At 58.1% G+C, this 18,913-nt stretch overlaps 1 protein-coding gene, 1 long non-coding RNA gene and 1 other non-coding gene across 6 annotated transcripts in view; 1 reads left to right on the top strand and 2 right to left on the bottom strand.

The window, feature by feature from the left end:
- Positions 1-1,964, bottom strand: part of LOC137231258 (uncharacterized) — an 87,841-nt gene extending 85,877 nt beyond the window's left edge. For all 3 annotated transcript variants that reach the window (XR_010946435.1, XR_010946430.1, XR_010946432.1), the window contains exons 1-2: positions 712-1,964; positions 381-528 (exon numbers count right to left, since the gene is read on the bottom strand). This is a non-coding gene — a long non-coding RNA (uncharacterized lncRNA). The remainder of the gene's footprint in view (positions 1-380; positions 529-711) is intronic.
- Positions 1,965-2,266: 302 nt separating this feature from the next.
- LOC137208004 (U6 spliceosomal RNA) lies at positions 2,267-2,373 on the top strand. The gene has a single exon (XR_010935430.1). It is a non-coding gene; the product is annotated as a U6 spliceosomal RNA (small nuclear RNA).
- A 4,793-nt stretch (positions 2,374-7,166) lies between these two features.
- SKOR1 (SKI family transcriptional corepressor 1) lies at positions 7,167-18,111 on the bottom strand. 2 transcript variants are annotated; one of them, XM_067751758.1, is made up of 9 exons: positions 18,024-18,111; positions 13,526-15,722; positions 12,366-12,456; positions 11,387-11,494; positions 10,812-10,883; positions 9,360-9,434; positions 9,042-9,116; positions 8,464-8,529; positions 7,167-7,954 (listed from the first exon to the last, which is right to left on the bottom strand). In XM_067751758.1, the coding sequence occupies exons 2-9, from the start codon at positions 15,710-15,712 to the stop codon at positions 7,860-7,862; spliced, it is 2,769 nt and encodes a 922-aa protein (XP_067607859.1). In that variant the 5' UTR covers positions 15,713-15,722; positions 18,024-18,111; the 3' UTR covers positions 7,167-7,859. The 2 variants fall into 2 exon arrangements, with proteins under 2 accessions (XP_067607859.1, XP_067607862.1); XM_067751761.1 differs by lacking the exon at positions 18,024-18,111 and adding an exon at positions 15,944-16,146.
- Positions 18,112-18,913: the final 802 nt, after the last annotated feature.

Raw genomic sequence — 18,913 nt, 5'->3', positions numbered from 1 at the left:
GTCCCAGACCCTAGGTCCACAACAGCCCCTGTGGACTGTTCCTGGGATCCTCTATGCCCCAAGGATGACCACCATGCTGTACTCTTCTAAAGCAGAAAACAAAACCAGTGTTGGATTTTAACATCTTGCTAATTATAGTCTTGAAAAAGTTCATCATTTACCCAGTTAAAAAAATAACAGCCAGTCAAAGCTGACATAAATGTTACAGATCGTCAGTAGGGCAATTTCCTCACTTGGCAGAAGATAAAACAGGACCAGAGAGGTCCAGGGAGTTGGTCAAGGTCACAAAGACAGGTGCAGGGAGGAATGGGAACTAAAACTCAGATCTCTCACCTCTATACCACAACTGCTCAATAAGAAAAAACAAACAGAAAACCCACCTGGCTCAAAACACAAGCTCAAGTAGCCACAAACAGCAAAAAACCTGGTCCATCTCCTGCTGGTTTCCGCAGTAAGGCAGTTATGAACCCACAAGATGTATCTGTCACCATGACACGTGTGCGCATCGACTGTGTCGAAAAGGCTCTCCTAAACAAATGAAGAAAAACGTGGATGCTAGTTGAAGATTAGCATCATCTCCCATCAACGCTAATACGCTTTTTAGTTATTTGCAATTCTCTTTTGTAAATCTGAGGGAAACATCATTGCCCAAATTAGCTCTTTTCACTCAATAAAGGCCATATTAGCATTCTGAGGTTTGTGTTTGCTTACCGCTTATTTAGAGAGAAGTCAGATGAGAAGTTGGGCTGCCTGCACCTGATTTCCATTTCACTGAAGACAGGTGAGGGGAGGAGCTCCGAAGTCCCCAAAGGCCAGGCCAGGTGCTCCCTGGCTGGAGCTGAGATGGGTTCACAGTATGGAACCAGACCTCAGCCTGGAGGACCAACTACCTCCACAGCGTCGCCTCCCCTGAAGGACTGGCCCAGATGGGTGAAACTGACTCAAGTGACTCCAAGGTCTTCCTCTGCCTGAAACTCTCTGTCCTGTCCTCTCAGGGCTACATCCTATCATCAAGTGATAACTCAACTGTCCCCTCCCTCCTGTCTAGCCACTGAAGTGGGCTTAATTCCCCAGCCATGCTTTATACCGCATGTTCTTTCCAGTCTGTCTCTGCACTGAGAATGCTCCCCCCATTTGCTGGAATGGAAGCTCCATGACCCCTGCTGCCCCAGCGCTCACGTCATAGGTGCTCTACAGTTGGTGAAGAAATGAAGGCAGGAATGAAAGTCTGAGCTGGTAAGATCTTGGGAGTATTGCTTAAGAGGAAAAGGGCAGACTACGCTCCTGGTCCCAAGTGTTTTCTCTCTCGAGTTCCACTGTGAAGAGGAAAAGATCAGTCTTTGAAACCAGACTTGCATCCAAATCCCAACTTCTTTCACCACTGGCAGGATAATTTTGGCCTTGATAGTTTAACCAACTAGGGGCTCAGTTTTCTAACATGCAAACTGGCGGGGGAGGGCACTGACCAGGTTAGGTGCCTGCCCCAGGACTGGATCAAAGGGTGGTGACCTTTCCCAAACCGCCACCACTCCCGAGTCACTCTATGCAAAGCCTGGGCCCCAAAGAGGACACCCTCCCTCTTCCCCTTGGCTTCAAGTGGCGATGGTCCTGAGAGTCCCGAGGGAAGCAGCGGCAAGTCACTGCCGCTCCGGCGCTGGCGCCCACGGCCGCCCCAGCCCAGCCCCTTCCGGTTCACGGTCGGCTGCTCCAGCCCTCGCGGGGGTCACGCACGGGTCTCAGCCCGACCATCGGTTCGCAAGCGTTTCGGGGTACCGGACCGTACTCCTGTGGGGACCTCATTGGCACCACGGGCCCTCGTCCCAAAAAAGCATTCTCGCCCCGCACACGCCGTCACGCCTAGTTGGCGTTCCACAGCGTTGCCAACATTCCCCTCCGCCGCGCTCGTAAGACCCCAGGCCGACCCTTGCGCGCTCAGCCCCGCCGGCGCGGAAGAGGCGCGCGAGCACCGCGGACCACGTGACCGAGCGTGTCTCCCGGCGCCGTCCGCTAGGCGCGCACAGGTCGGGCGGGCAGAGGGCCAATTTCCCATGGTCCCTTCATTTGCATATAGAATGTAAGAAGGTTATGGAGACTATTAAATTTAACTTGGCCGTAATCACAAAGACATGAGAGTTGTGTGATACAAAAGGTCAAGACGTCTTGTATACTGTGAAATTTTTTTAAAAAGGGCCACAGTGTAATCACCATAATCGTAAAAGTTTTTATATTCTTAGCTTTATAAACCTCGCGAGAAGCAAGCACTACTGTGCTCGCTTCGGCAGCACATATACTAAAATTGGAACGATACAGAGAAGATTAGCATGGCCCCTGCGCAAGGATGACACGCAAATTCGTGAAGCGTTCCATATTTTTGTCCCTGAGTTTACCAGGTGCACAGTTTGCACGTTGATGCAAACACTTTACACATACAGGTTCTACTTTTTGTTTGACACAAAGGAAACTGTAGTCCCTGGAGATGGAGTAAAAGTGTGGGCAGTCAGATTCATCGTTTTGCTGTGCTTTTCACATCTGGCTCTCGGGCCCCAGTCTTCAACCTTTCAAATCTTGCTTCTGCTTCCCTCTGCATTATCCTGAGTTCTACTGTACCTTACACTTAAGGAAATGGCCTTGCCAAAGTTGATCCGTTTCATGTCCAAAACATAACAGGACCTTAGTGCTACCATAAACATAAGTTGTACTATACCAGGAACTTGGAACAAGACTGACTCCTCATGCTGCCTCTGAATCTTAAAAAAATAAAGTAATAATAATGCACACTCCTTACTGAACATCCATGGGCCAGGGCCTTCACCGGTATCTCATTTTAATATTCCTGACAGCCCTACCTTGTGGGTATTACTGCCACCATTTCACAGGAGACACTGAGAGGTAAAGCCACCTGGGCATGATCACTTACAAAGTGGCTGAAACAAGACCTGATAAGACCTTTAGAGGCACAGACCCTGAAAAGACCCAGGTTCTGCCCCCAGGTAATTCAATTGCAAAAAGCAGTCCTAATGAGTAAGATGAGAAGGGAAAAAAGGCCAACAAAGTTCAGATTTCCTGTGATGTGTTTGTCAGCGTTTTTTGAGGTACCAATTTCTTTCCAGGGGAAAAATGTTGGTGCATATGCTTTGCTGGTGCCCGAGCACGCGCGTAGTCCGCCTGGCGGTCTCTGCAGCCGCTGCGAGCCAGGTTGGTCTGTCTCCAGCGGCCGCACCGCTCCCAGGCTCTGTGCTCTCTTTAGTCAAGGCACACGGACAGTCTCGGAGCCCCAGGGCCGCCCCAGGGCAGCGGCGGGCCCTCTCCCGCCGGGCGCTCGGAGCTGCCGAGCAGCGTACCATCAAGGATCCATTTCTGTTCTCTTCAGTGGAGATGAAATGATCCTTTCCAGGTAACAGCCGACAATCGGGATCCGTGGGACCTCTCGTTGCGCCTCCTCAGCTCACGGCCTCCAGTTCATGGAGTTAGAGGACAATCTTTGGCTTTCTTTTCTCCCCCCAAAGATGTCTGGTTCCTTGGAGGCCACTTGGATAATTGGGTGAGTAGTTTTAAAGGTCACTTTCTGGGATGTCCAACGAGGAAATGACCAGTGGTGGTTTGGCTCTCTCTCCTTCTAAAGAAACTCGTCATCCTTCGTCCCTCTTCTTGGCTTAACCCTGGTCTCAGAGCAAAAACTAGAAAAGACACAAGCAATTCCTAGTGCTGTAAAAGCCAAAGACCTAGCTGACTTTCAGGGCTCTGCACAGTTCTATGAAGTAGGTATCCTTTGCCCCCTCATGTTATAGATGAGGAAGCTGAGGCACAGAGAGATTCAACAACTTGCCCAACCAATGTCACACAACTAGTCAGTGGCAGAGAAGGGACCGAGACACAGGAAATCTGGCTGTAGAGTCTGTGCTCTTAACCAAACACTATGCTCCCTTTGGGGGCATAGAGTGGGACTTGAGGCTGTTTAGAATTAATGCAAAGAATATGCAGGTCCAGTTCTGCTTTTGTTGGTGGTCTAAATTCAAGGACAGGTCACATTTTTGTAAAGGATCAAGTCTAGACTTTAGATCAGGGTAGCTGGGAATGGGTGGACAAGTGTGTGCCCCGTGACCTTGCAAAATTAGAGGGAGTGAAGGAGCACCCTCTTCGGGATGCAGTGGCAAGAGGAAGAAAGCTTTCCTGTTCTAGGTTGACAATCCCTCACCTGACACCTGCCCCCCACAAGACTAATCCTATTGATGAAGGATATTCTGAGCAGTAAGCCTGTGTTTAATTAACTATGCAAATGAGCTTAACTGCTTCCCGGTAGCTGCTGTCCAGAAGCACCTAGGGATTCCTTCCCTCAGAAATTTCCAGCACCCAGATAAACAACAAAGTTGGAACCTATTTATCTAGACATCTGTTGAGTACCTGCGATGCATCGGGCCCTGTGTTGGAGGTTACAAGGAAGGGCAAGATGTGGCCCCGATGGCCAAGGCACTTACACCTATGAGAAATGGAAACACCAAGGATAACTCAGGGAGGTGGGCACCCTATTAGCTTCATTAACCAAGTGCCACAGGAACACAGAGGTTACTCCCAGGAATCCAGAGATCTTCCAGGTGTCTCTTGCCGACACATTACACTGAACTGCAGAGGAAACGAAGGTGGGCATCGACCTACTGGTTTCTCCCAGGTGAGTGAAAAAGCAAGCAGCTTGGCGCTGTTTCCATCTGCTCCTCCAGCTTCACTCAGTTTACCACCCTGGATTTGCTGGGACAGGTGAAGATAGACATCACCTGCCCCAACAAGCCTCCCCAGAGCCTTCCTCTGCTGAAAAAGGAGTGGGAGGTTGAAGAGGCATGTTTACCTCGTTCTTCACCCCCAGACCTCGGACTCGAGAGCCCGACCTCCTTGGGTACCACCGGGAGCCGAGCTGAGGAACAAACACCACGAAAGAACAGCCAGCTCACCATTCCCCAAGCCCCACTTTTTCTCCCTAAGACAAGGCTCCCTAGTCTGGGGTCTTCGGACGCTGGCTGTAATGCCTAAAATGTGTCGCAAGGTGGCAACGTTGTGGCGATGAAAAGACTAAAAATCCTGGGTTTTTTTTTTCAAAGCATATTTTCCCTATTAATGTTTCATTTAACTTAATTAGAATCTGGTAAACTAATTAAAGTAGCTACGAGCCCCGCAATCAGCAATAATTCGTATAATTATTGATAATTACATCCATACCAATCGTTTGGTTATTAACATTTGAGGGGTACAAACAACTTCTGAGAGGAATCGGAGCCCAGGAGGGTTTTTGCGAGAGCTTTCTGGGTCGCATCCGCCTACACTTCCAATCCAAAGAGATTCTGGTCCAGGTGGGTCCGCCTGGCCCCAGCTGCCTACAGCTCTTTTCCCCACTTTGTGGGATTAGAAAGGGAAAGGTGAAAAGGAATGTTTGCCAGCATCCTCTGTGTGAGCCGCGGCGACGCAGTAACTTCCTGCCTGGATAGTAACTGTTGATCCCATTTTACAGAGAAAGTGCCAGTTCCTAAGAAGCGGTTCCGCCCAGCGGAGAAAGGCGCTTTACTCTCCCAACCCGCGCTCCCCGCCGGGTCCTAGCTCCGCTCGTCCCTGGCACTCCCTAGGGACGCATGTCTCTCTCTGGACCTCAGTTTCACCTTTGGTAAAGTGAAGGACTAATCTGGTTGGTTCCATCCATAGGAAAAGTTCCCGCTCCCTGGAGGGTCCCTTTCGGGAGATCGCGCGTCCGAGGCGAGTTCATCCGTCAGCGACACCTCACAGTTTACCCGGCCATTTTCACAGTCCCCTCTGGGTCTAGCCCTCGGAATAACCTGGGACACGAGGGCTCCAAGCCCCAGCGCAGGGTGCTCGGGGGCCTGGCTTCCTGCCTCGATCGCGCGGCAGGTCTCCCCGCCTGTGCCCCTTCCCGGAGGCCCCGAGCGCGCCCCTGCTCGCCAGTTCCGCCCCGGGCCCTCCGGACGACCCGCCACGAAACTTCCCCACCAGCGCAGCCGAGGGCTCCCGGGCCCCTGCTGCTCGCCCGGCGGCTGAGCACAGAACGCCCGCCTCCAGGGTCTCTGCCGAGCCGCCCGGGGACGCGCAGTGAGAGTCCTGGGGTGTCGGAGGGCAGAGTCGTCGGGGCGCGCGGGTCCAGGCTGCGGAGTGATGCCCTGCGCTTGCTTCCTCCCAGAGCGCGTCCACGAGCCGCCGGGGACGGAGGCCTGAATATTATTTTAGAGGCCTAGGAAGACTTACGGGCAAGACACGGCACCTCTGCTAGTCAGGTAAGGAGGGGAAATTTGATACCAAATGATTCCCGGGACCGTGCGCTTTCCCACACTCTCCTCCCCCTCCAAAAAGCGCGCTGCCGTTTCCATCATTTATCTGTAGCCCAAGAAGCGGGTGCCCTGTGGAAACTGAGGCCGAAGGGGGAGGCACGTGGCGAGGTAAGGCCTCGGCAACCGCGGCCGTCCCCCCCGGATTCCAGCGGCCGGCGTATCTCACCTTCCTCCTTGGGCTCCTCGACGTCCGCAAACCCGGTGGGACTAAAATGGACGGAACGTCAAAAACAGCCAGGGCTCCCTCCGTTCAGCTAGCGGCGAGGCAGTTGGGAGCGCATCTGCGCACAAGCTGCGAGTCCCCCGCGTCCTTTCCAGGCCTGCCGGGCCCAGGCCCACCACTCTTACCTCGCCCCCGCCCCGCCCCGCCCCGCCCCAGAGCTCCAGGGCCTGGCGGACAGTACCCACGCCTCCTGGCAGTTCTGGTTGAACCTGGGATTCCCGGCAGGGCCCGATTCGGTCTCTGAGCGCCCCGGAGGTGGCTTCTCCGGTAGGGCAGACGTGGAAATGGGCACGAGTAAACTCTCGGCCCCTGCGAGCGCTGGAGGGAAGAGTCAGAGACCTTGCAGTAGTTCTCATTCTCCGCCGAGGCCCAAGGGAGGGTCCTAAACGTGGGGCGGGGGTGGCCTGCGGGGCAAGCTGGGGGCGCCTAAAGGACTGGTGGAGAGATCGGGATGTTTGCTGCTGCCCACCTGAGAAAATGCGAGTCTCAGCCCGGGCGCCCCAGAACCCGCGCTGTGGTCCCCACGCACCACCTGTTGCGCCCGTCTCCCCCGCCCCTCCCCCCGCTGCCCTCCCACCTCCACGGCCCCGGGAAGTAACAGATTTTTTTTTATTAAAAACAAAACAAAAGTCACGGATACAGGGTGGTCTCCCCAATCAGGCTCAAGGTGGTCTCCCTCTCGTGAGTCAGTTGCAGTTGTCGCCCTTTTTAAAGTGCTGTTACATCAAGAGGTTACAACAAAAAAATAGACAAAGCAAAACCCAAGAGTGAATGCAAAACGGGACCGGAAGTAGGTCCAGGAGAAGGAAGCAAATAACTTACAGCATAAATAAGTTGAAGTGAACCCAATACTGAACCGAGAGACTCACAGTACATTTATATCCATTGCACATAGCCACTTTGTCATTAGGAACAAGACTTTCAGAAGTGGACGGGACGGGGAGCGCGGGGCCAGCGAAGTTCCTACATTGTATTCACAATTGGGGTTCCGAGGCTGTACAGGGGGGAGAGGCCCCCTCCCCTTTCTTACCCCCTTCGGTCCGGTTAACCCCATGAGGTCCGATGCCCAGGAGTTCAACCGTGGGGCGAGGTGGTATTTACAGTTGGAAACGGAGACGGGGTCCTGGGCGGGGGCGCCCGGGAGGGGGCGGGCAAGGCCGAGGCGCCCGGGAGGAGAGCGGGCGGGCGGGAGGCTGTATTTACATCGGTCCAGTCCGAATGGCTTGTATCTCGCCTTAGGCCGCCGCGGCCGCGGGTATTTACAAGAAGAGAGCAGCATGGCTTGAGGGCGCGTGGGCGCGGCCGGGCCGGCCCTAGGGCAACAGCGGGGGCTTGAAGGAGCAGTTGCCAGTGCAGTGCCGGGGCGTCAGCATCTTGCAGGAGAAGTGGTGCAGGGCGTCGTGAGCTTCTGGAGAGACAGTCGATTGGGCAATGTTGGGCGCCTCGCCAGGCCTGCGCGGCCCACGGGCTCCCTCCCTCCCCTGTCCGCCCGGGTCTCACCCACCCTCTTCAGGCTCGGGGGTTCTCAAGCGAGAGCATCAGAAGGCGAGAGGGTAGTAGAGAGATCCTGGCTATCCAGAACCACTGCTCTAGTTCAGTTGGCCCATTTTACAGAAGAGGAAACTGAGGCACAGTAAGAGGGAGGTCGATCGGCCCCAAACCAGATTTGGACCCGGTGGCAGATTTCCCAATGCTCAGAGCTCAAGGGGCTCTTTCTCCCTATCCCACCGTTCTAGCATCATTTCTCCATTAAAATCAATTTCCAGTTCCCTCTTCTCAGCTACTGATCTATGTAGACCTGGCCTTCCCCTCTCACTAGCACTGCCATTCATTCATTCGTTCGTTCGTTCATTCATTCACTCATTCGCTTGCACAGCCAGCGCCTGGCACCCCTCCTTCTTTCCCCAGCTTCCTCACCTTTTAATTTCTGCTGGATGGCATAGCGCGCCTTCCTCTCTTGGTCAAGTTCGTTACACAGAGTATCTGGAAGACACAGGAAGTAGCCGGTGACCAAATGAGACCACCTTAGGGCCCGCTGGGGTCACAGCCCGGGCCTCACCCTCTTCTCAGCGCTCAGCCCCTGGCAGAAACAAGTCCCAGAGACTGAGGGAGGGGGCGTCAAAGCTCCAAACTGCAGCTTGGCAGAGGGAGGAAATGGCCTGGGATGGTGCTTAAAGGCAGACGGATCTAACCAAAATTAAAGCAAACTTAGGCATTACTTCCCAGGTAATTTTACGCCTCGATTTTTAATTTAGAAACCATGGAAATTGCCGCGATAAGAAGTTCAATCACTCCATGTAATGATGCCTGCAAGCCGTTTGCTGGGCTCGCTTGCCATTCTGAGGCTAATCAGAGTATACAAAGGATATTAAATAAAAAAAATAATTGTTAAATTACCTTCAATTTAAATCCAAATGACTGAGCCAACATTGCGGCTCCTGCCAGACGAGAGGCAGTTACGGCCCGTGCACGCGCTCACCTGACTCCCGTCTTACCTCTGACAATTTGCAGCTGTTGCACCATTTCTTCTCGATAAGCCAACTCCCTCTTCATTTGATCCTGAAAATTATCTGTGCAAATTGATTAAGTGAGAGCTGTTACGCACAGCCCCCTCCCTCGGCCGACTTTCTCCACTCCCCAGCCGCACCCCACCCCCTCCGTCTTTGGCCTAGTGGGAAACCCCAGAAAAGGAGGGTTCTGTGGCTCCGGCCTCGTGCGGAGCGGCAGCTACTTGCACTGGGGTCCCGGGCTCAGCCCGGAGCTTGTGGGAAGAGGGCTCTGGTGATGAGGTGGGGTGGGTCTGGATGGGGTACCTTTGAGACTCTGAAATTCTCGCTCCAGCTTCTTGCGGAGCTCCATTTGCTCCAGGAGCAGTTTTTGCAATTCGTCTGTGAAGGGGCAAGAGTGGAAGGTAAAGGAAGAGGATGGTGGGACTCAGGAGGCCCATAAGGTACCCAGGTCCTCCCCTGGCCGGTTCCCCTGAGATGGGAGTAGGGGAGGGTGCGACCGGATGGTAGAAGCCCTCAACACTCAGTTTTTCCATCTGCACCCAAAGGATTTGGGCAAGAAATGGGGTTAGGGGATTAGGTTGCCCAGGAGAATCAAATTCAGGATAGTAGAATGCATGTCGGACTTCTAGGCCCTGGCCCCCGGCGCCAACCAGCATGGTTTCTGCTTTAAGTTGTCCCTAACTCCCTAAGCGTAGAGGTTGGCCTAGGAAGATGCGGTTTACCCCTTCAATTGACAGACTTAATCCCTCCCTTCAATGATACAGACCAGGGAGAATCTGGTCAAAGCCTTGGACCTCTGCCCTGGAAAAATACATATATTCACAACAGTTTGTTTACAATTTCAAGAGGGCCCAAGACCCCGAATTCATGCTAAGAACGCTCATAAGAAGCACCGAGGATTTTGAAGGTAATCACATAGCCTGTAAAATCTGTCACTAGGAAGAGTGGAAGACCACCAGTGCTTCTCTCCCTCCCCACACCGATTTCCAAGCCCACCCCTGGGCTGGGTGGGGGCAATTGGGTGTGGAAAGCCCTGTTGGCGCCCTCAAAAGCAGCCCCAAAGGGGTGGCAGGGGGGCTGCCCTGACCACGGGGCTATTGGTATCTGGTCCTCCACATGGGGAGGCTCTCTGAGAAATCCTCCCCTAGCAGGTGCTCAGAAAACACAAACATGGGAGACAGAGAAGCAAAGTGGGTTAGAAGCTCCTTTCTCTGTGCCTCAAGTCACACTCTTCCTTTTGCAGTGGAGCAGCAACTCCAGGACCCCATTCCACAAACAAGGTCCATCCTCACCTTATTTAGGGTGGGGTGGAGTTGGTTATGCATTAGCTCCAGGGGAAAAAAAAAAAAACAATCCTCTGAGACATTCCCAAAGTAAATGCGTCCTCAAAATCTTGCTATTCAGATGAGGCTGAGAGACCCAGATTGCCCTGTCTGATTGTCCACATGCATCAAGTTCTAAGGATCATTACTCATTTTTCTTTCTCACTGGGCTATTCAGACAGGCCCGGCCTTGGGAACTCTGGGGTGGCTGGTTCCCTCCCCCTGCTCACTTCACTCTTCCACTTCCCACCCCCGACCCCGGCCTCTGTGCCAGGATAATGTGTCCAGGGAATTATCCCTTTGGCTCAATGAAGACTGATTCCTCAAGAGACTTTTCTTCTCACACTCACTCCTACACGAATAACACCCCTTTACAAGAAGGGCCCATCGCCCCCAAGCACAGTGTACCCCCATTTCACAGATTTAACCTCACCTCTGGCCAGGTTCTCGATATCCTTCTCCACTAGTTGAGTTCCCGTGACATCTAGGGTGAGCCCATCTTCACCTGGGATAGAAGGGCAAGTAAGAGGGGTTTTGTCCTGGAGAGGCCTTGGGAGGGGAGGGGTGAGCTTCCTGGGAACTGTGCTAAGTTGGAAACCTATTTCAGACGCTCTGCCTTTAGAGGAGACAGTTACAGGCATCCAGTACTACCCACCTTTCAAGTCATTATTTTAGGGGTACAGCCTTTATTTTAGAGAGTGACCCGCTGGAAGAGAGTGGACCCAGGGAAAACAGGCTATCTTAGGGCAAGAAGTGCCCTTTGACCTGTTTTATGTGGGTGATGGTGTTCCTCATATTCTAGTAAGCCTGCTTCCCTCACGGAAGAGCCTCAAACCCAGCAAGGAGGTAAGCAACTCAGGAAACCTGGCCCGAACCTTAAATATTTATGTGCCAGCCGCGAGAGAGGAACGGCAGCCCCTTAGGCTTGCCGCTGGAGCAGGTGGAAACCTGGGCGACCTGGGGCCCAGCTCCCGGGTGGGGGTGGAGTGCGAAGGTCCTAGGGCTCACCTCTGTCTGTATTTGCGGGACTTGGCTGGGAGATACTCCTTTGGTCTGGATAGGATTTCCTTGTTTCCAAATCGTCGGCAGTCGAGTGATTGTCTTCCTTATCTGGCTCTTAAAGGCAAATAAACCGAGTTTCAAGGAGAGGCAAAGAAACCGTGACCCCGATACGGCCAGAGCTGCCGCGGTCGGGGCGCCCGAGCCCTAATTAAAAGCGTCGTGGCCGCCGCTGGTTCCCGGCTGTGCGCCTGGGCTCGCACCCTCAGGCTTTGGGCCGGCCACCCCCTCCCCCGCGCGCGATCTGCTCATCTCCGGCTCCACGCCCCCTTCCCAGCCCCTTGGAAAAGAGCAAAACGAGCAGCCGAGCCCACCAGGGACAAGCGACCTACATCGCGTGCAGATACTGGGGCACCGCGAGCGCGCGTGGCCGCCGGGTCTACCTGCACCGAGAACGCGGCCCAGGCGGCGACCCTCGGGGTGGCGGCTGCGGGGGGAGACATCTTCCCCGGCCTGGCCTGCCCGGATTTCCGAGGCCCTCAGTCCATTCTCTGAGAGCGACTGGGTCCCGCGCGCACGTGCCCCCGCGTTGGGCTGCAGCTACCACGGCACTTCAGGAGTCCCCAAGGGGGTGGCCATGCGTCCCCACCCGTTCCCGATCCGTCCTGACCACAGGGAACACTTGCTGAATAAATGAGAGGTTCTGAAAAGGATGCCACGCGTGGTTTGTAAAAGGTTTAACCCAGTGCCTGAGGTGTACGTGAGCGGTATCTATGCGGTGGAGAGGGCGGATGTAAGTCGTTGGGAGTCCTCGCTTAGCTTCCTTTTTCTTTCACTGTTTTTCTTTCCCTCTCCCTCTTTCTCTCATTTTCTCTGCCTCTTTCCTCCTCTCGTCTTCCCTCGCAGGCCTCCTCTGGCCCCGGCCCTCTGCGCGCGGTCCCCCCATCACACTGGCCAGGGACCTCGGCAGGGGGGCTGGGGGCGTTACCGTGGGCCTCGGGGGTGCAGAGGTAGGAGGCCGCGGGCCCCAGCGCCGCCGCCGCGCTCTTCACGTGCTCCTCCAGCTCGGGCGCGTACACCTGCGGCGGCCGAGAAATGACAGGCGGTTAGCGGGGCGTTTGGCGGCGGCTCGCAGCAGCCCAGCCCTGCGCCGCGGCCAGGAGAGAACATGAGGGGGTGACGGAGGTGCGCTCGCCCGCTGGACCCGAGCGCCCCGGGCGGCCGTGACGCACGCGCCGCAGCCTTGCGCCCTCGGAGGCCGCATCACCGTTGTGGATTCCTGGTAATTATTAGCGCCCTCGAGAAAATTACCCGAAACACAAAGCGGCTCCCAAGCCAAGGGCAGCTGAAAGCCGCCCCCACCCTCTTCGCCCGTCTCAGCGTCTTCCCTCCCGCCCGCGCCCAGTTCCCGATATAAACGACGCCTTTCGCATCCGGCTAATGATTCGTGTTTTAATGGACCGAATGGAAATGTACAGGTGTGCGCACCCACTTTCAAGTGCACACCCCCCACCCGAACCCGCGGCCCCGGCAGCCAGAGAGCCCCTCTCCCGCCCCGCACGCCTTCTCGACGACAGCTTCCTGCCAACGAACCCTGCGGTTCCTAGGGCAGGAATTCGAAGAGACTCGGAAAACTACGAGTTCGTGTGGAGGAAGATTCCGGGGACCCCGTACTGCGGCTTGGTGGAGAGGCATCCCTCTCCTCTGTTTACCGGCTCGTCTTCCCCGGGGCTCACATCCCCATCCAGGAGGGCGTGCTACCGGCCCGGCATCTTGAGCGCTTTTCTCTGGATTTTGGTCCCTTTCCTCCAGACCCATTTTACTTCTACCTTTCTGTCTCTGTGTGACTGCCAGTCTCTGCCTGTTTCCTCCCCACTCCCATCAACAAAAACACAGCACACGCATTTTTCAGGCCTACCCGCCACCCCCACCCCCCGATCTTCCGAAACCCTCAGTCGGGGGTCCCAGGGAGCCCAGCTCCACAGAGCTCCCGAAGCTGGGCCTATCCAGAGCAGCCGGGGCCTACTGCTGGAACGCCCGCTCAAAACAAACTTCCCGTCCCCAACCCGGCCAGGGCCTGCCCCACATCCCAGAGCTGCCGAGGGGTAAGCAAAGACGCGCCCCCAGCGGGGCGGGCGCGGGGCTCACCTTGGCCGGCGCGGGCCCCCCGAGCGGTCCGCAAGACTCTCGCAGCTCATAGCCCCCACTTGGCGGGCTCCTCTCCGGTCTCTGCACCATGTCGTCGGCTGCCAGGTCCCCAAATGCAGACCGACTGGCTGGGGGTAGACCCGGGGGGCGCCGGGGACGAGGGCTGCCGCCGTCGGGAGAGTCTGTGGGGCCGTCGGCGCCCGATGAGGTGGTAGACAGGGGCCCTGCCTGCTGGTCGCCATCAGGGCCGTCTCCTGTGCTGGGCGCGCCGGGTGCACCGGGCTCGGCCTTGTCCGGGGCTCCCTCGTCGTCGGGGAAGCGGTTGGACTCCACGTCCACCTCGGGCTCGTCCGCAGTGTCCACGTCGGGGGAGGCGGAGTGGTAGCTGGAGCTGCCCTCGCTCAGAAAGTCCGGGCTCACGTAGCCGCCGCCGGACCCTGCGCCTGGCCCGGGCCCACGGGCTGGCCCGCCGCCGTACACGTCGCGGGCTCTACCGTAGAGCTTGGCGATGCTCTCCGCGTCTTTGACCACAGGCCGGAAGGCCGACACGTAGGAGCCTTTGCGCGCGGGCGGCGGGGGCAGCGGGGCCAGAGGGGGCGGCAGCGCCTCGTCGGCGACCTCCTCGTCCAGAGGCCCGCGGGACAGCGCGCTGGGGCAGCGCTCCTCTGCGACCAGGCCGCCCTCCTTGGTCGGCTCAGCACCGTCCAGGGGCTCGGGGCCGCCGCCACCGGCAGCAGCCGCAGCCGCCGCCGCTGCCGCCGCTACAGCCGCCGCCACGGCTTTGGCTTGGCTTTGCGCGGCTGGGTAGGGCGGCACTGGGAGACTGCCTGCCGCCGGCCAGAACATGGGAAACGTCGGGTACACAGTGGCTGCGGCAGCCGCCGCAGCCACGGCCGCTGCGTCCTTGGCTGCTCCGGGGGGCTGGTGACCCCAGAACATGGCGCCGCCGCCCGGGCCAGCCCCCGCACCGGGGGGCAAGTGGCCGGTTCCTGGGCCGCCCGCGCCTGCGCCAGTGCCCGCGCCCCCGCCGCTCCCGGTGCCTGGGCCGCCCTTGGGTTCGCCCGCGCCTAGCACGGGGTCGTCCTTTTTGGGGCAGAGGCCGAAGGCCGTGGGAAAACCGTAGGGATGAGGGAAAAGCGGCGGGGGCAGCTTCTGCAAGAGGCCAAAGCCCTTGCTGGGCACTGGTATCACCGGGTAGCTGCGTACGCCGGCGCCGCCACCAGGTCCTCCAGGGCCCGGGGGGCCGCCAGCTCCCGCCGCCAGACCAAGTCCCCGCTGCGCGTGAGGAGGAGGCGGCCCGGAAGGCCCGGCGGCCTCTTCTTCGCCACAACGCAGGCTTTTGTGGGGCGGCGGGCCTGGGGCCATCTCCGCGCCGCACCCCGGGCCGCCCCCGCCGCCACCACCAGCACCACCCTTCCCCTGCCCACCCGACCCGCCATTAGCGCCGCCGCCTCCTTGCAGCGAGAAAGTCCGCTTGCGAGTGCCACCATTGAACATGGCCTTGACGTCCTCCCAAGCGTGGCTCAGTTCGTCTGTGGCCGACTTGTCACTGAGTTTGAGGTGTCGGCGCCACGAGTTAAAGTTGGCTGCGTCGGGCTGCGTGTACTTGGCGTCGGGTGTGCGGTGCGAGTGGAAGATGAACTTGTTAGGCGAGAAGTACATGCTGCAGTAACCGCACTTGATACACTTGGCACGCGAGCTGTTGTAACGCGCGGGGATGAAGCTGCCACGCGAGCCCCAGGCGCACTCGTGCACCACATCGAAGGCGAAGTTCTCGGGCAGCTTGGGTGGCTTGTGCTCGCCCAGGAACGACTTGCAAAGGCGTTCGGCCTCGCGCTTGGTGATCATGCCGCAGCGGCGCGACGAGATGGGCATGGCCCCGGCCCGACGCAGAATCTCCAGTTGCACCGGTGTGCACTGCACGCATGTGATGCCCAGGGCCACGCGGCGGTTGTGGATCTCATTGTAGCTGTAGTTCTTGAGGAGGGTGTTGGAGATCTGCGCCAGGCATAGGCGCTCCTGACTGTCGATGACCAGAGACACGATAGGCACCCCGTACAGCGACGTCTCGCCCACCTGGTTGGGTTTGAGAGCGCTGGAGCCCGAGTAGGGCTGCAGCTCCTGCTTGGAGTTGGGCGAGGAGTTGCCCTCGCGCCCCGGCCCCAGCTGAGTGGTGAGAGCCTCCATGCCGCCGCTCCTGCGAAACAGAGAAAGCAGAGAGCCGATGAGCCATTTTCAGCGCCAACGCCGCTTGGGCCCGCCCAGCAGGGCGCGCCGAGTCGGGCGCGCGGGGAAACTTGGCAATGGGGAGTCCAAGCTCATTCGCCCCCTGGACGGGCGCCTTTTGTTATTCAGACGCGTGCTGGCGCTGGAACAAAAGCCCCCGGGGTTTGGAGGAGGAGTATGGGTAATTGAGACCTCAGGAATGCCCCGGTAGCTAGGAACCTGATCTTCTTTTCGGACAGGGGAGGAAGTGGGGCCCAGAGACGGAGAGTGACTTGCCCAAGGCCACACAGCAAAGCCATTGCCGAACCCAGGCTTCCTGGCGCCCAGATCCGTGCGTCTTCGGCCACCCTCGCAGGCTGCCCTACCCGTCCGGGTCCTGAAGCCCTGACGTCGGGGACAGGCCGCCCCTCTGCTCAGTCGCGCATGCACGCGGGCGGGGGCAGCGCAGGGAGGAATAGGGAGGGGGGAGGGGCGGTCACTGCCCATCTCCAGACAGCAGGGGGCGGGGCGGGGCGGGGGGGGGGTTGGGAGGTGGCAAGGAGAAGGAGGAGGGCCTAGAGGCCGTGAGGGAGGCGGGGAGAGACAGAGGCGACCGCTGTTCGTGGTGCTGAACCCGACTCTTTCCAAAGCACGCCGTGAGTGCCCAGCCTCAGGGTTGCCCCCACTGCACCCAGCTCCGCGCCAAGCCGGCTCCCCGGGATAACAGCACTGCTTTCCACAAACACGAGCTTTTCCTCTCACGCCCGGAGCCTCGCGTTCGTTGAGCAGAAAGATTCCGGCTGGAAATATAAACCGTTTTCTTTCCAACCATCGGTGGGATCAGGGTCAAGCAATTCCTAACCACATTTTCTGCATTTTTAGCTGCGTTCCAGACCAAAGCTGGTTTCCCTCCGGGTCAGCATGTGGGACGGAGAGGTTCTCAAGGAAGTTCCTCAGAAGCCACTTCTCTTTTGCTTCTAGGCATCCACTCCCTAAGTTTTCCTCCTTCAGATATGCCTTTCCCACTCAGGCCAAATGCAGTCTCTCCAGGTTCTGAGCTTCCTCTTTTGGGGCGTCTTTTTTTCCTTTTTTTGAGTATCCTTCGTGCCGGGCTGTCCTGACTCATATGGGCTGAGAAGGATCCTGGCCGGTCTCTGAAGCCACCACAAGGCTCCAGGTCAAAAGTTACTGCTGGTCCCGAGCTTTGCTCTCTGGCCGAGGCAGGGAGGCAGCCGCGTCTGTGGACATCAGCAGCGGGAAGGACCCGGGGATTGATGCTTGGGGCCCCCTAGGTGGCTGAGCCCAGCCATGTATCCTCAGACACCGAAGGCTCCTGCGGCCCAGGCAGCCCAACCCCGAGGGCCCCTCCTCTAAACTCGGCAGAAAAGGCAAATCCATTTTCAAAGGGGGCAGCTCTAGCAGGACAGGGCATCCGAGCTCAAAAGCTTCATCAAGCAGACTGGGATCTTCTGTCAGTCTGTCTCCCTCCCTCCCTCTCTGTTTGTCTAGGTACCCCGCATCTGTCGGTCTTATCTGTTCTGAGCTGTCTGTCTCTCCTCGCTAGCTCCTCTTTCTCCCATCTGTCTTCATACCTTCTTCAAGTATCAAGCTATTTATCTGTTATCTGTCTTTCATCTTTATCTCCGTGGATCGAATTGAAACTAGTAGACCTTCCTTTTGCGTTGAAGTCCCTTGCAACATTTTAGGAGGCAAAAGCACTGTCCTAACTCCTCGGCTGAGGGGTCTGCAAGAAAAGCCCCGCACCCCCCTTTTAAGGGTTCTCAGGCTAGGGAGGTGGCGAGGGAGCCACGGTTCTGGGAAATGATAATGTCTTCTCGGTTTCCCGAAATCGGCAAGTGTGCCTTGCCCGCATGCAGTGAAGGGAGCGCCCTGATCCGAGCGCGTCCTCCCCAGACTGACGGTCTGGAGTCCCCCCGGGGTTTTCCCTAATGGGGGAGGGGGCTCCGGACCCCGGATCCAGGAGAAGGGGGACCCTAGGAAAGGAACCGAATTTCGAAAGCCAGAGTGGAAAGCCCGGGCAAAGGGTTGTGCGCAGTGACAAGGAGCAGCGGCCAGGGCGGCTCAGGGAGCCCTCGCCGGCTCGTGGGGCTTCAGGGGGGAGCTTGGAGAGGGCGACGAGGCGGGAGGCAGGCAGCGCAGAGAGTGAGGCGATGGAGTCTTTAGGTATAATAATAATAACCACCACCACAAGAACCCAAATCGGAAGAACTAAACGAAAAAAGCTGTAGAGACAGGGCGCGGGGGCAGCCGGCGACCGGGCGCGGGTACTCACCGTGCGGCGGCGGCTGGAGCCGGGCGAGCGGTGAACGGAGGTGCGCGGCGGGCGGAGCGGCGGGCGGGAGTCCGGGATCCGCCGGGCTCTCCGGGTGACGGCGCGGCTCCTCCCCGCGCGCGCGCACAGCAGCGCTCCCGGGCTCCCCGCGCTCACACTCGCGGTCCCGCTGGCCCCTCCCGCGCGGCGCCGTCTCTCAACTGGCGCGGGGCTCCAGGGTCCCGGGCGGAGAGACTTGCGCCCTGTGCCTTTGCCCCTGATGCCCCGGAGGAGCCCGGAGTGGAGGCCGAAGCCTGGAGCGCATGGCGCGGCGGCTGGCAAGGCGCGGTGACAGCCCGAGTGGCGAGGCCAGCGCGGGGCGGGCGCGCCTGACATCTGCGAGCCGGGGCGCCACACCCACCGCCCGCGCAGTCACTCGCGCCCTCCCGGGGTCCGCTAGTCCGCGGGCCACGCGCCGCGCCCTCCGCCTCCCCACAGCCCCCGGGTCTGGGCGCCCCAGGTAAGCGGCCACACACCTGCTCCCTGCGCCCGGCACCTGCGGCCCAAGCTCATTAAGGGGACCAGGAGGGAGGTAGGGCCTGGGGCCACAAAGTTTGCCCCCAAGAACAAAGTGGGAAGGCCTCAGCGCTCCCGGCTAAGGGGCCAGGACCGAGACCAAGGCCAGGTAATGGGGCTACGGAAGATTCAGAAGGAAAGGGAGAGGGGATGGGTACTGCACTTTCGTGCCAAGGCAGTGGCCTTGGGAAGCCAGTAGTGTGGGGAGCCGGAGAAGAGATCAGGATGTGGGGTACCAGGGGAATGGCAGCTGGAAAGGGGCAGAACCAACTCCCCCACGGCTTCAGACTTGGATGCGAGGTGTCAGGACAGCTCCAGCATGGGGAGGGGCGACC

The sequence above is a fragment of the Pseudorca crassidens genome, chromosome 1 (genome assembly GCF_039906515.1).
Source record: "Pseudorca crassidens isolate mPseCra1 chromosome 1, mPseCra1.hap1, whole genome shotgun sequence".
NCBI lineage: Eukaryota > Metazoa > Chordata > Mammalia > Artiodactyla > Delphinidae > Pseudorca > Pseudorca crassidens.
Note: the sequence above shows the minus strand (reverse complement) of the source record. Positions and strands in the feature narration are given on the sequence as shown.

Coding starts and splice junctions, on each gene's coding strand:
- SKOR1 (XM_067751761.1), bottom strand. CDS start 16,050: ATGGCTTTGCTGTGTGGCCTTGGGCAAGTCACTCTCCGTCTCTGGGCC. Junction 15,723..15,943: donor GCTACCGGGGCATTCCTGAG/GTCTCAATTACC, acceptor TCTGTTTCGCAG/GAGCGGCGGCATGGAGGCTC. Junction 10,884..11,386: donor TCCCGCAAATACAGACAGAG/GTGAGCCCTAGG, acceptor CTTCTATCCCAG/GTGAAGATGGGCTCACCCTA.